This window comes from Salvia hispanica, chromosome 3 (genome assembly GCF_023119035.1).
Source record: "Salvia hispanica cultivar TCC Black 2014 chromosome 3, UniMelb_Shisp_WGS_1.0, whole genome shotgun sequence".
Lineage (NCBI taxonomy): Eukaryota > Viridiplantae > Streptophyta > Magnoliopsida > Lamiales > Lamiaceae > Salvia > Salvia hispanica.
Genome location: NC_062967.1, coordinates 37,270,872 through 37,287,321, shown reverse-complemented (window position 1 = coordinate 37,287,321; position 16,450 = coordinate 37,270,872). Strand labels below are relative to the sequence as shown.

Genomic DNA, 16,450 nt, shown 5'->3' with positions numbered 1-16,450 from the left:
GGGGAGCGTCGACCGTACACCCGATCAGATTCGGAAGAAGTTCAGCAGGATCACTACAGTTCTTTGGAAGTTCATTGGTATATACGAGAACCAACTGCGCACTGCTGAGAGTGGCTGCAACAAAGCCGACATAAAATCCCTGTCGATGCAGTTGTTCAATGTGCAAGTAGACAAGAAGTTTACCTACTGGGCAGAATTCCTCGTTCTGCGGGACTCCCCAAAATTCAGAGCCATCTACGAGAACGCGTCTGATTCTGGACCAAGCCGTACAAGACGGGGCGGGGGCGGCAACTGCAGCAGTAGTAGCGGTGGTTCAAGGACCTTCGACCTCAACAACGAGGTCATGGAGGAGCCCTCCCCCCCCCGTCACTATCCCGGCGTCCACGGCCCCTGGGTCAACAGTCCGCAATCCGAGCCGCTAGATCCACTTCCGCCGCTGCCTCCCAACACTCTGCTGCGGGCCCGTCTGCACCTGCCCCGGATCGGCCCGAGCGGCGTTGCAAAACACCCTAGCGGTGCAGATGATAAAGGAACTCAAGGACACTCTGGCCTTGTATGAGAAGTCGACCGACCCGACTACCAAGATGATGTACTACGACCTTATAGTGAGGTTGAGGTCATTGTTGGGGTGGGAGGACACGGCGGCGGTGGCGACGGGACCTCAGAGCGGTGGCTGTGGTGGTGACGGTGATGGCGTTGGCGGTGACGATGCAACGGGTGAAGATGAAGTGGCGGATTCTGATGATGAGACCGAGTAGTTGGCGATGGCGGTGTTTTTTTATGTTTTTGTTTGCGTGTTCCAAAACAATTTTCGTCGTATAATTTTACCCCGTTCTATAATACAACGAAGATTTGGTTTTCGATTTAGTTTTCATTAAATTATGCATTTTATTTAATTATTGTAGTCTAACAATTTTTATTGTAGTATAATTAAAATATAAACAAAATAGAAAAAATAATTTTTTTCGTGGCTTGGCCATGTCCACTATAGTGGGAAACATGGGCATTGGTGGCCCGACCACGATTTTGTGGCCTGGCCACACTTTGTAGCTTGGCCCGGCCAACTAGGACACCCTTAGTGCCACAAAACTACAAAACGCCAGCTTGCTACATTTCTGTCACATAAGCTTACACTTGATGATTGAATAGTTGGATATGATTTAACCAATTACCAGCAGTACTTTTTAAAACTTAGGCAACATGCACCAAATTTGCTTGATTCTTAGCACCAAATTTAGCATCACACATAGGCATGCACCCTCCAGCCTTTGTTTCATTAGCGCGCAACCACACTGAATTCTTGCAGCCTAGCACAGTCAGCGCGTTGTACTGTGCTGAGACTGTGAACGGACTTATGTAGGTATAGCTTCCCGTCTTTGCCCTTTGTAGCAGTCGATAGGAAACACGGGCAGATTCACTATAACCACGCCATAAATGGAAATATTTACCGCTTCCAAGTTTATGTTGCTCAAGAAAGCCATTGAGGGATTTCTTGTGCAATTAACCGTGAAGGACGAGTTTCCACTGCAATCAGAGCCTATCCCAAATGGGTACGGAATGGTGAGATTGCCACATTTCGCTTGCCAACCGGGCTTTGAGAGTGAAGCAGCTGCCGCCATTGTTGAGCTTAGAAATACGAATGTAATGGCTCGAGCTATCAAGGGAAACACCATCCCTTCTTGCACATACACCTATAGATATTGTACATTTATGGAAATGAAATACAAAAATTCAAAAACATATTCAGACTAGAGGATGAAAAAAGAGGGAATGTGAATATAATTAAGTAGTTAAACTTAAACATACCTCTTTTTGGCAGTGTTATGAAGTTGATTTCAAGAACTAATGTTTTGGTAGTTAAACAGATTATGTATGTTGTGGAAAAGACAAAGGGTGACTTTGGTCACTTCGTTGCTCATTGATATCGTTTGCCGATCTCACTGTTTATAATCAACACAAACTTTGGAAATCACTTCCTTAGAAATAAGGCAATAAAATTTATTGTCTTCTCCACAGAAATGAATAACACAAAAATATAAAACACACACACAAAAATCCAAATAGCTGCAAGATATAGAAAATCATTGGTTGCTAGCTCAACATGTCATAGTATTATTCCTGAAAGACTCATCAGACGACGAAGATTCAACGATTTCTGAGATGGAAGAGAAGCCTTCAGAATCAACATCTTCAGTAGGATCACAGACATAGCTTTGTATCTGGTTTTCAGGAATCTCTACTCAAGATTCCTTCCAAGTGGTGTGAAACTTCCTTCATCGTTGGAATTGATGTTTGGCAGCGATTGACGCCATTGCAACTGATCATGTCGGTAGAATTAGCATCATCACACATAGGCAAGAATCCTCCAACTTCCGTTCCATTATCATGAAGCCACACAGCAGTCTTGCAGCCTAGTATGACTAACGTGTTGTAGTGTGATGAGACTGTGAATGGACTTCCTGTGAGTGATGCAGGTAGATATTCTCTTCTTCGTCCTTAGAGCAGATTCACTATAACCACACCGTAGATAGAAGCATTCACTATTTCCAAGTTTATGCTGTTCAAGAATGGCACTTTTTTTGTGTTTCCTGCCGAATGTTTGCATATAACTGCCAATGAGGGGTTTGCACTGCACGGGTAACCAATTCCAAAAGGATAGGGGATGGTGACATTTCCACACTTTTCTGGACACCAGGGATACGACATGGAAATTTCAAGAGTTGGGTTTATGGCAAAGGATAGGGTGGAAAATACCAGAACTACCAAGGCTAGCTTCATTGCTTGCTTAAAAGAGTGGTGAATATGCGATCACAGTGTTGGTATAATTATAGAAATAAGTGTGATTGATATATAATCATAATGTTTAGAATCATTTGAAGTTCACTACATAATCAAATTAACAAGGAAAGGAAGCAAAGGACCAAAAACAAAGTAGACCACTTAAGCGAGAGGTGAGTTTCAACAGCACACCTGATCTAGTCGCCAACAAGAAAGTATTACAGAGACTTCTACTCAATCGAGAGGTGTGTCACAACTACACACCCGGCCAAGTGTGAAAAATAACAAACGTGAATGCGTGTTACCTTTACATACCTTTTTTGGTAGTTTTATGAAATTGGGTTCAAGAACTCTAGCAGCTTAATATTGTTTGACAGATTATGAATGTTGTAGAAAAGACAACTAGGGACTTTGGTCATTTCGTCACTCATTGATATTGTGTGCATATACATAATCAAAAAAAACTTTGGAAATCACTTCCTTAGAAATAAGGAAGTGAATGTTTTTATTGATAAACACTACACATAAAATGTTACACACAAGGTAAACTGTGTATTAAACAAACAGAGAAAAGTAAAACACACACACACACGCATAAGAATCTAAAGTTGGAGTTACTACTTCAAAACTCATCAGACGATGAAGATTCAATGATTTCTGAGATGGAAGAGAGGCCATCAGAGTCAACATCTTCAATAGGATCACAGCCACTGCTTTGTATCTGGTTTTCAGGAATCTCTACTTTGATTCCTTCCAAGTGGTGTGAAACTTCCTTCATCGTTGGCTTGCCTTTTCCATTCAAATGCAGACATCTTTTAGCGATTTCAGCCATCTCCTCTATTTCCTCCTTTTTTGCCCTCTTTGAGCACTCTTGCGTCAACAATGTCGAATAACTGATCTTGCTCCATGGAATGCAGGAAATGCATGACCAGACCCCTTCCTTCCTCAACTCTAACAGCCGATACAGCTTTCTCCCCCATCAGAAGCTCAACCAGTACCACACCAAAGCTGTAAACATCGCTCTTTTCTGTGAAATGGCTAGATTGGAAGTACCCGAACGTTCCTACCACTCGTGTAGTCACGTGAGTTTGATCAAGAGAAATTGATCTTGACGTCCCAAAGTCTGATATTTTGGCTCTGTATTTCTCATCCAAGAGTATGTTGGTTGACTTGATGTCACGGTGATAGATAGGAACCGATGCAGCAGAGTGCAAGTAGGCGAGTGCTCCGGCCACTTGCTTGGCAATTCCCACCCGCATTCTCCAGAATAAGGGGAAATCCTCATGCGGATGATGGATGTGAGAGAAAAGAGTGCCATTGGTGATGAACTCATAGACAAGACGAGGAACTTCACTTTCCAAACAACAACCCAACAGCTTGACCACATTCCTATGGTTTATCTGTGATACAATCACAACCTCGTTAATGAAGTCTACCACATCACCTTGGTTCACCCTCTCCGACTTCTTCACTGCTACAATTCTTCCATCCTCCAATATCCCTTTATACACAATGCCTTCACCACGACGGCCAAGTACTCGATTTTCATTGTAATAATCAGTAGCTTTTGCCAACTCAACGGAACTAAACAATCTGGTTTTCTCAATATCATTCTCAAGAGCAGCTAACTGTTGCTCCAACAAAATGCCTCCATTTCTCTTATAAAACATGTGGTTTCGGCTAACCTCGTTAGCCTTAACAGTCTCAGTAATAGCTTTGCCATATTTCCAAGCTGCAGTGAGCAAAACCAGCCCACCAACAACACTGCCAATAACTATGGATGTTATTTTAATGATGGGTTTAGATCTCTACTAGTTTGGTAAACATAAGTATCTCTACTTTGGTCAAAAACAGGTGAAGTATAAGCATCGCCACACCCATCACGTATATATGGATTTCCTTCATATCCTTCACATCTGCAGTATTTTGTTGAAGATTCATATGAATTGAATCCAGAATAATCCATGTATGTATTGTATTCAGAAAGATCACTAGGACATCCATAGTCAGAATTCGGAGATAAGCAAAAACCATCTTGATTACCAAATTCCCACTCAAGTACCAACGGCACATATCTAAACTCGTGACCAAATTGATTCGAAAGATCATCCACAAGGCCTTTTTGCCTTATGTAATAATCAGTTTCCCACCAATTAGTGTCAACAAGAAAAACATACCCACAGAAACTGCTATTGCTAGCTTGAATACTTTGGTAAGTAAACTCAAACTCTTGGCCTCGTCTTGGAATTGATGTTTGGCAGCATTTTACACCATTGCAACGGGTCACATCTGTAGAATTAGCATCATCACACATAGCCAGGCATCCTCCAACAAGAGTTCCATTTTCATGAAACCACACAGCAGCGTTGCAGCCTAGTACAGCAAACGTGTTGGATGGTGAGACTGCGAATGGACTGCCTGCAAGTGATATAGGTAGAGATCCTTTTCTTTTCCCTTCAGAGCAGTTCATAGGCGACACGGGAAGATTCACTATAACCACACCACAGAGTGAAACCATCACTACTTCCAAGTTTATGTTGCTCAAGAATGGCACCATTTTTGAGGAGTTTCCAGGTGAATTTTTGCAAATAACTGTGAATGAGGAGTTTGCACTGCATTTGGAACCAATTCCAAATGGATATGGAATGGTTACATCTCCACACATTTCTGGACAACCGGGCTTCGATATGGAACTTGCAAGAGTTGGGGTTATGGCAAAGCATAGGATGGAAATGACCAGAACTACCAAGGCTAGCTTCATTGCTTGCTGGAAAGAGTGATGAATATGGGATCAAAATGTTAATGAAACTACCAAAATCAGAGTTTCAAGAAAGAAGAAAAGCATTCAAATTCCAACTCTTTAGACACTCTGATACCATTATTGCATTATTTAGTTAGATATTTGGTGAATGCATATCTTTTTCATATCTTTTTGTCTTGTTCATTAAGTTAGCTATTGTTATTCTCATTATTCAATCAATGAAATAACAATATTTAACTTTACTGTCTTTTTACTTTTCTAAGCAAACCCAGGTTATCGGATTTGATCCCGGGGAAAGCCCGCGACATCCACTTTTATCTCTCCACTGCCGACCTCTCGTTGTCGTCCGAATCTTGTTAAGGGATTGCACCCTTAACACACTCCGTACTAATAATGTAAATCAAATAGGAAGATTTACCTCCCTATGTTTCATGAGATTTAATGTGTTTTTAGACTTATAATAGACGTACACTTCATAGGTTGTTATTTGAGGTAGAAATGAGTCAAAAGAAGACCGTGTGATTGGTTAACAAATCGCACAGCCAGTTCAAGGTGTTCTCATGAGTGATCCATAGCAGATCACTCGACCGAGTAGGAAGCTTCACCAATACACTTGGTCGAGTCATCAATACATCTCACGCGACCGAGTGGTGGGTAGGGAAAATTATCGGAACACACCATTTGATCTATTGGTGTCTCAACACATCTGACGCAGTCGAGTGGGGTTTAGAAGATGTGTGAAAACTTAATGCTCCCCCCGTCCCACTCTAAGTGGGGCATTTTCTATTCGGAGGGAGATTTGATGCAGTTTTGTTTTGTGAATTGAGCAGAGAGAATATAGCAGCGATAATGATGCTTTCATTTTAGAAAATGGGTCAATCAGTGTGTGATGGAATGAGTATAAAGAGAGGAGAAAATGGTTTTGAGAGAATCTCCACTTTGCAAAAAACAAGGAAAAACAAGAGGAGAAGGCCCTTGGCTGGAGAAAACATCAAGTTCAAGCAAGATGAAAAAGGAGAAGAGGATCAACCACCCAAACTTCATCATCCGGACATGAACTACTGCATGCCTGTAATGATTCCTATGATTTTGGGTATTTCTGCTGTATTTTCAATAGAAAGAGTAGCCATTTCTTCTCCGTTGCTCCTAAAATGTAGTACTATGATAAATTGATAGAATGCGTTGTAAAAACTATATATTTAATGGAGTATATTGTTTTGGTTTTTATCTATGGTTTTGTTTGGTTTTGTTATATACTCACTTCATCCATAAAAATTTGTCCCATTCTATTTTTAGTACTCCCTCCGTCCCATAAAAGTTGAGTCGTATTTCTTTTTAGTCCGTCCCAACAAAGTTGAGTCATTTTCTTTTTTAACAAAAAACAAAACATCTAATCACTCTTACTTTATTCCATTATTTACTTTACTCTCTCTTATCTTTCCTACTTTTTTCATCTCTCCTATTTATTTAATATAAATTCTTAATCTCCGTGCCCAAAAGTTTTGTCTCAACTTTTATGGGACGGAGGGAGTATGTTTTTCTATCTAATAAGAGCATCCTTAACGCTACTGAGCCAGGTCGTAACTCGCGAGTCCCGGCCCGATTTCAGTGTTGGAGGGGGGAGAGTCACGGCCCGGGACGGTCCCGGGGCCGCTCCCGGGGTCCGGCCCGGCTCAGGGTTATATGCATCGGGACGGGCCGCAAACCCCCAAAATTTTTATTTTCTTATCTTTTTTTGATTTTTTTGTCATTTTATCATATCCATTTCTTCAACAATCTTCCACCAATTTCTCCATTTCTTTCCTCTAAATTATTTTAATATTTTTTCTAGGATGTAATTTTTATTTTCTAGGTCTTAATAAAAAAAAATTCTAGGATTTGTAAAATTTTTTCCTCGGATTTTTAATTTTCTATTTTTCGACTGAACAATGAATTTTCCCGGTTTTAATTGTTCAACGTATTCTATTTTACGATTAAAATATGTTGTAGTTGTGAATAGTGCAAATGAATAGTTGTGGCCCGAGTTGTGGCCTGTAGGGTTAATGGAGTTGTGGCATGGAACCCCAAATTTGGGGGAATGATGACGTGGAGGAGACTTGCGGCCCAAATCCGGGATGGGGTTAAGGATGCCCTAAGGTGGAGCCATTCATTATCCACTAACAATACTAAAAACACTTTCTTCTCCATCTTTATTCTATTTTAAATAATTTTGCATTAAAACTCATGTCATCTACCACCAAGATTATTGGTAGTGTACGGAGAGGGTACTATTTTATGATGCATCTAAGATAGTCTACATATTAAATATTTTTACCTTGTTCTAATGTTTTTAAAATTTAAAATTGAATGAAACATAGATGAGAGAAACTTATGAGTTTACTTGTTTGGAGAGAAATTTATAGACTAAAATATTTTAGTCTTCTAGATTTGTCCAAAAGAGGTTTTGGTCCTAAATAGTGCGTTAGATTCTGGTCACAAACAATATATTCTAGTCCACAATTATCAGATCTGTAAAAAGTACACCATCCATCTGCAATTAGGAGTTCGACTTGAATTCGGCACGAGTTTTAAGAAATACAAGGAAAAGTGGATAGAAAAAAATTGGAAATATGAGACCCATTTTTATGTGTTAGTTTTATACTAATAAAATGTGAGGAGAATGATTTAGTAGAAAGTAGGGTCAACCTACCATTATGTAGTCATTCCATAAATCATTGTTGTTGTTCAATTAAACAAACAATTAATTTCATGTGGAATCAACCACTAAATATTTCTTTTTTGGGATATCCTATTCAAGGGGACACATTTCAAAAAAATGAAACTATCAATATCTCTTTACGTAACATACAAAACAAATAGACAATAGCACTACATAAAATCTCATACTAAAAAAGAAATGCTCCAATTCGAATTATGGGACACAAAGTATAAATGAAGTTGTAGTAGTAATAACTATATAAGGGCATACATTGAAGTTATTGTGCTTAATTTGGTACAAGTACTCTGAATTTGGAGGAAATATTCTCTAATCTAGACATAGCACGTGTCAGTTGGTGTGTACAACCATTAATATTTTGACAAATAGATCCACATGAAATTACTTGCAATAGAAATTGAAATATATATGGAATGTTTTTAAAAAATTGCCATCGTCAAATATATTTATACAAGTACAAATTCATATATATATGTTGCATAATTTAAAGACAAGTCATAATATGTCATTACATTTCAACCTTTAATTTTTCCTCTTTTATATTCATGCATACATAAATGAAAAACACTAGTTTAATAGGTTTTATTTTAAATTTTATCAGCATATTAATTAATTTTGATTAATTTCAGCAGTTCTTAACTCACGCTATCATTATTAATCAAATAAATCATGCTATCAATCTCGTAACTCTACTTTATTAAAAGATAAATTGTTTGTCTAGTAGTATTATGTTTACAGAATGTATGAATAATCCATTTTGATATTTTTTAAAAATATTTTATTGAATTTCTGATATGTTAAAAAAATTATATTAAAAATTAATATTAATTAATTAATATACAAATTAAATTTAAGATATAACCTACTTTATAATTATTAGTATATTTCGTGTATATATGCAACAAATATAAAAGAGGAAAAATTATAGCATGTCATGAAACTGCATATGACTTAATTATGCTAACTATATGTTTAAAATTTGTATTTGTATGAATATTAGTTACGATCACAATTTTAGGAAAAAATTCTATATTTACTTGAATTTCCATATGCAAGTGATCCCTTCAGGTTCCATTAGTCAAAATATTAGTGGTTGGACATTCCAACTCATCTTGACATGGAGTATATTTTCTCATGAATCAGACATTCATTTCCCAAACAGAAATATTCTTTAAACCCAAAAATTAACTCAAATTGAATGTGTCATTCTAATTTAAACTTTAATACACAAGGATCATGATCACCATAAGTGTGAACAATGAAGGGAAACAACACAATAATTGCAAATTGTAATGAAATTAAAGGATCAATTGTTTTTTTATACCTTCTACCAAGGCACCAAGTTGGGCTTAAGAAGTAAGAACTACTCCTAGCTTTGTCCTCGCACCTCTTTTACAAGCTTCGATTTGTAGAGAGAAAGAGAGTAGTTATTAAGGAAAGATTGAGTTAAAGCGTCTCCTCCGATTACTTAAATTTAGAAAAGAGAAGACACCGACAAGTCTCTTTAATTAAGAAAAGAGAGGACTCAAAATTTAGTGGGCAATTGACTTAAGAGTATACCATCTCTTTGGTCGAAGTTCGGATTTTTCTAAATTATTTCTTTATTTATGTTTTTTAAATTTTTATTACCAAGTAATATACGTAACACACGTTAGAATCGATCGGTAAAATCCAAGTACGATCCAATGTTACTCCTTCCGTGCCTATAAAAATATATGCATTTTTTATATTCGTTCGTTTCATAAAAATATGGACATTTTCCATTTATGAAAAGTTATCCTCAACTCATTATCCATATACATCAATTTATTTACAAACTATACTACTATGACTAATCATTACAATTCACTAAACATGTGTGTCTCACTGTCCACTAATAATGCTTTAACTACTCTTCCTCGTATTTTCTCTACTTTATTAGTCATGAGTAAAGATAAAAGGTACATAAATTATACATATACATAATATACTTACAATTTTTAAATTTAATTGAATTTAACAGGGTTAGATGACATTGACAACCAAATTTTAAATTTGTAGGAAAATATGTAATTTGACCATATTTTTTTATATGAATGACTATATTATTTAATTTTAGTATTTATGATTATTTTGGTTGTTGTTACATCAATTTTACACTCCTTTTTATTCGAATTTATACTTTGTCAAAATTTGAATATTCTAATAATTTCCAATTTTGCAAAATATTTATCCAATTTTAGAATGCACATAACAAACACTGAAAATAAGCAATAGTATTACAGTTTACTGTTTGGATTCCACCATTTGTAATAATGGAGGTCAACTGGTCAACTGAAATCAAATCAGCGCGTTGAATTGGAAAAAATATGTGAACGGGTCCCTCCATTTTGATATGAACGAACACTTTGGAAAGAGAGAGAAGATGACTCTGAAGTCTGAAGTGAATTGGAAGCACTTGGTAATGTCTTGCTTTCTCTTAATTTCTGTATGTCACGACGAATTCTTGATTGAAATTTTGTTCTGTAATAATAGGCTATGCTGCACACGAGCATGCTCGATATAAGGCCTGAAGGTACATACTGTTAATTGAAAAGGTTAGTGCCAAAAAATATTCTACTTGACAAATTCAACCTTTCACTAGTATTTATTAAGCTCTCTCTCTAATTCTGAGCTTAGAGTTGATCATTGAATAGTTGATACTCCATCAGTCCAACAAAAATAGTCTAGAAAAAACAACAATCAACTCAAAAAAAATAAAATCAACATAATTTGATTTCAACGCTTTGAAGTATGGTCGTGTCTTTGAAGTATGGTCGTATGATACAAGTCTTTGATAATGGTCGTATGGTACAAAGACAATGTCTCGGCATTTTGGGCTTGTTTTATTTTTCCTACATTTCTAGATGCTTAGTCGAAGATGTGGATGTCGCCTTGTTCTTTAGCTTACGCTTTGTTGCCTTCTGGCTTATTGGATGACTTCAATTAGTGCTTGGCTCACCTCCACGTCTTTGGTCGATTCTTTTGAAACGACATGCTCCCACGCTTCTCGCAGTGTCGCACCTTCTGCCAAGCCAGACTGTACTTAAAAGGTTTCCTTATCTCAGATCAGAAGATGTCATAGGCCTATATATCGCCCTGTCTCAACCCTCTTCTCCATTTGGCCTCAACATTTCTGTAGATTGCGCAGAACTTTGGGATTGTTGGACCTTTTTGGTAGTTTTATGAAGTTGAGATAAAGAACTCTAGCAGCTTAATATTGTTTGACAGATTATGAATGTTGTAGAAAAGACATAACTAGAGAATTTAGTCATTTCATTTTTGGTCAGTTTATTTGTTTAACAGATTATGAATGTTGTAGAAAAGACAACTAGAGAGACTTTGGTCATTTCGTTCCTCATTGATATTTGTCTGCATATAATCAACATGAACTTTGGAAATCACTTCCTTAGAAATAAGGTAATGAAGTTTAGAGTGTCCACAGTGGGAGGGCCGTGGCCCTTGGCCCGGGCTTGGGCAGCCCGCGGCCCCCCACTACTGAGCTGAGAGGAGGACGCGGCCGTGGGTGGTGGACGAGGGAGAGCCGAGCGCTCGGCCAGGCCGAGGCTCTTGGGCACACGGCTCGGCCCACTACTGCAAGGGCCGAGAGCCGCGGCCCTGCCCACCGATTTTATTTTTTATTTTTTATTTGTTTTCAAATTTTTTTATATATTCGTCCTTTCTCCTCCATTTTTTTTACCCCAAACCAAACTCTACTCTTTCCACTTGATTTCAATTTAGTTTCAAAACATGGATTTCGACGATGAAAATTTTCAGCGCTTGGTCGATGAGGAGTTCGAAGAACTCGTTGCAGCGGTGCAAGTTGAAGCCGACGAGGAGGAGGCGGCTTTGGCGGCGGCGGCGGCCATCCCTCGGCCGAGATATCGTCGCCGGTATATCAACCGTGACCATGTCGGAGCCGACCAGCGGTTGATGGAAGACTACTTCGGCGATAACCCCCGTTATACGCCGGAGATTTTTCGTCGGCGATTCAGAAAGTCGCAACGACTCTTTATCCACATTGCGGATTGTTTGTCTCAGCGATACAGGTGCTTCACCTTGCGGAGTGTTGCCATCGGTCGACCCGGATTGTCGACATATCAGAAGTGCACAGCCGCAATTAGGCAGCTTGCCTATGCCGGGCCTGCTGACATGTTCGACGAATATCTACAGATGGGCGAAACGACTGCCCTTAAGACGCTGAGACAGTTTTGCAAGGGTATCAAAGAACTCTTCAAAAGGGAGTACCTACGGAAGCCGACGGCCGAGGAATGCCAGAGACTGATAAATATGCACGGGACTGTGCATCATTTTTCGGGCATGATGGGCAGCATCGATTGCATGCACTGGGAGTGGAGGAACTGCCCGGTGGCTTGGAAGGGGCAGTTCACTTCTGGTTTCAAAGGGCGACATCCCACGATGATCCTTCAAGCCGTTGCTGACTACCGCTTGTGAATCTGACATGCGTATTTTGGTGTCGCTGGGTCGAACAACGGCATCAACGTTCTACAATCATCACATCTCTTCAATGATGAGTCCCGGGGTGAGGGTCCGCAAATCAGCTTCGTGGCCAATGGCACGCAGTACAACAGGGCATACTATTTGGCCGATGGAATATATCCTCGCTGGCCCGTGTTTGTCAAGACGATCCGACAACCAGTTGGGCCGAAGCAGACCTATTTTGCAAAAAAACAAGAGGGTGCTAGGAAGGATGTTGAGCGGGCTTTTGGAGTCCTCCAATCGCGATGGGCCATTTTACGGTGTCCGGTTCGACAATGGCACGAAAATGATGTCGCATACATCATGACTGCGTGTATCATATTCCACAATATGATAATAGAGGATGAAGACTTTACTGCAGAGCGTTGGGTACCGGAAGATGGTGCTAGCACAAGTCACGGTATTGCAACCCCTCCTCTGCAGATGGGTGTACCACGCAGTAATGAATACTTGATTCAGCGCTTCACCAATATGCAGAGTGAAATATCACATTCAACACTGCAGGCTGATTTGGTTGAAGAGGTCTGGAACCGTAGAGGAGGGGGCGCAGCGTGATAGGGGTTCTCTTTGTTGTTCGCGTTGTATCGAAAATTTTCGTTGTATAATTTTCCCTTTTATAACAATACAACGAAATTTTGTTTATTTTAATTATTTCTATGTATTTTAATTATTATATGTAAATAATTTTTATTCTAGCTAAATTAAAATATATCAAAAAAATATAAGAAAATAATTTTAATTGGTGGCCCAGGGGGCTACCATTGTGGTGACCAAGTTTTCATGGGCAGGGCCAAGTTTGTTGGGCATGCCCAAGAAATGGTGGCTTGGGAATGCCCAAGAGGGCCACCATTGTGGACACCCTTAGAAGTTTTAAAAATATGCATAAATGACGAAACATGAAAAGGTAAACACACACAGATACAAGAATCCAAATAGCTGAAAGATAAAGAAAATGATTGGGTTGCTTGCTCAGACATGTCAAAGTAATATTCTTCAAGATTCGTCAGATGATGAACATTCAATGATTTCTGAGATGGGAGAGAAGCCATCAGAGTCCACATCTTCAGTCGGATCACAGCCACTGCTTTGTATCTGTTTTTCAGGAATCTCTACTTTAATTCCTTCCAAGTGGTGTGCAACTTCCTTCATCGTTGGCCTGCCCTTCCCGTTCAAATGGAGACATCTTTTTGCGATTTCAGCCATCGCCTCGATTTCCTCCTTTTTGCCCTCTTTGAGCACCCTCGCATCCACAATATTGAATAACTGATCTTGTTCCATGGAATGCAGGAAATGCGTGGCCAGACCCCTTCCTTCCTCAACTCTAACAGCCGATACAGCTTTCTCCCCTGTCAAAAGCTCAACCAGCACCACTCCGAAGCTGTAAACGTCACTCTTTTCAGTGAGATGGCTCGATTGGAAGTACTCCGGATCCACGTACCCGAACGTGCCTACCACTCGGGTAGTCACGTGAGTTTTATCAAGGGAAATTGATCTTAACGTCCCAAAATCTGATATTTTAGCACGATACTTTTCATCCAAGAGTATGTTGGTTGACTTGATGTCACGGTGATAGATAGGGACAGATGCAGCAGAGTGCAAGTAGGCGAGTGCTCCGGCCACTTGCTTGGCAATTCTCACCCGCAATTCCCAGAATAAGGGGAAATCCTCGTGCGGATGATGGATGTGAGAGAAGAGAGTCCCATTGGGGATGAACTCATAGACAAGACGAGGAACTGCACTTTCCAGACAAAAACCCAACAGCTTGACCACATTCCTATGGTTTATCTGTGATACAATAACTACCTCATTAATGAAGTCTACCACATCACCTTGGTTCAACCCCTCTGACTTCTTCACTGCTACAATTGTTCCATCCTCCAACATCCCTTTATACACAACACCTTCACCACCACGGCCAAGTACTCGATTCTCATTGTAATCATCAGTAGCCTTTGCCAACTCAACAGAAGTAAACAATCTGGTTTTCTCAATGTCATTCTCAAGAGCAGCCAACTGTTGCTCCAACAAAATGCTTCCATCTTTCTTCGAAGACATGTGTTTTCGGCTAGCCTCGTTAGCCTTGTTAACCTCTTTAGCCTTAAGAGTGCGAGTAATAGCTTTGTGGTATTTCCAAGCTGCAGCGAGCAGCACACCAACCACACTGCCGATAACAATGGATACTATTTTAATGACGGGTTGAGATCCTTCATTCGGAGATATCCCACATCCATCAACAATATATGGATTTCCTTCGTGTTTTCCACATGTGCAGTATTTTGTTGAAGATACATAAAACAAAGTATTTATGTCCTTGCAACTACTTCCAGAGATCACATCAGAAGGAGATGAGCAATAACCATTTTGTTTATCAAATTCCCACTCAAGTACCAATGGCACAAATCCAAACTCACGATCAAATGGATTCAACCGGTCATCCACAAGGCCTCTATACCTTTTGTAATCCTGATTTTGCAACCATTTCTTGTCAACAGGAAAAACATACCCACAGAAACTTCTATTGCTGGTTTGAATACTTTGGTAAGTACACTCAAACTCTTGGACTCGTCTTGGAATTGATGTTTGGCAGCAATTTATGCCATTGCAACTGATCACATCTGTAGAATTAGCATCATCACACATAGCCAGGCATCCTCCAACAAGAGTTCCATTATCATGAAACCATACAGCAGCGTTGCAGCCTAGTACAGCAAACGTGTTGTACTCTGCTGAGACTGTGAAAGGACTTCCTGTGAGTGATACGGGTAGAGATTCTCTTGTTTGCCGCCCTTCAGAGCAGTTTACAGGCAGCACGGGCAGATTCACTATAACCACACCGTAGATAGAAACATTCACTACTTCCAAGTTTATACTGCTCAAGAATGGCACCATAGCCGAGTAGGTATCTTCATCAATACACTCGGCCGAGTCATCGGCGGAAAAGGTTCCAAAAACTTTTATTCGACTTGAGTGGTGTATCACAACACATTAAAGACAAACCACCCAAACTTCATCACTCAGACACGAACTACTTCATGCATGCAGTAGAGAACCACTATGGGACCTATGATTTAGAGTTTTCTCTTGTACTACCTTCGTCCACTATTAATTGACACAACTTTCCTTTTCATCTGTCCGTTAATTAACACTTGTTATTGGAGAATGAGTCACACTTCATATTTTAATACATTTTCATACTCCATCCGTCCCACAAAAAAATGGACATTTGGGACGGTACGAGAAATTAATGCACAATCGATAAAGTAAGAGAGAAATGAAAAGAAAAAGTAATTATAGTATTGTTAGTAAAGAATGAGGCACACCTTATTAAAGAGAAAGAAGTTATCAAAAATAGAAGGGGATATTTTTATGGAAAATCCCAAAATGGAAAATGTCCTTATTTTTATGTGAAGGATTAAGTAATTAGCAATTACGTTACAAAATTTTCCCTCCATCCCTAAAAAAGTATGGACATTTGGTTTTGTACAAGTTTTAATATAAAGTAAAAGTCAATTTTGGTATAAACATATGACCAAAATATGAATGTAATTAGTCCAAAATATTCACTTTTTGAAAAACGGGTCCATAACAAATGAAAATGTCGTCAAAGTAGTTCTTTTTTTTACGGTTCCATAAAAAACTAACGGTCAACGCTAATGCACACTGGCATGACCGTTAGT

General features: G+C 39.2%; 2 protein-coding genes and 1 pseudogene across 2 annotated transcripts; 1 reads left to right on the top strand and 2 right to left on the bottom strand.

The window, feature by feature from the left end:
* Positions 1-3,400: 3,400 nt before the first annotated feature.
* LOC125210056 lies at positions 3,401-5,539 on the bottom strand (annotated as a pseudogene).
* A 6,484-nt stretch (positions 5,540-12,023) lies between these two features.
* LOC125210055 lies at positions 12,024-12,728 on the top strand. The gene has a single exon (XM_048109628.1). It carries the CDS (start codon positions 12,024-12,026, stop codon positions 12,726-12,728), a length of 705 nt encoding a protein of 234 aa, XP_047965585.1.
* A 765-nt stretch (positions 12,729-13,493) lies between these two features.
* LOC125212087 (wall-associated receptor kinase-like 1) lies at positions 13,494-15,662 on the bottom strand. The gene has a single exon (XM_048112130.1). The coding sequence runs from the start codon at positions 15,660-15,662 to the stop codon at positions 13,767-13,769; it is 1,896 nt and encodes a 631-aa protein (XP_047968087.1). The 3' UTR covers positions 13,494-13,766.
* Positions 15,663-16,450: the final 788 nt, after the last annotated feature.

Coding starts and splice junctions, on each gene's coding strand:
- LOC125210055 (XM_048109628.1), top strand. CDS start 12,024: ATGGATTTCGACGATGAAAATTTTCAGCGCTTGGTCGATGAGGAGTTC.
- LOC125212087 (XM_048112130.1), bottom strand. CDS start 15,662: ATGGTGCCATTCTTGAGCAGTATAAACTTGGAAGTAGTGAATGTTTCT.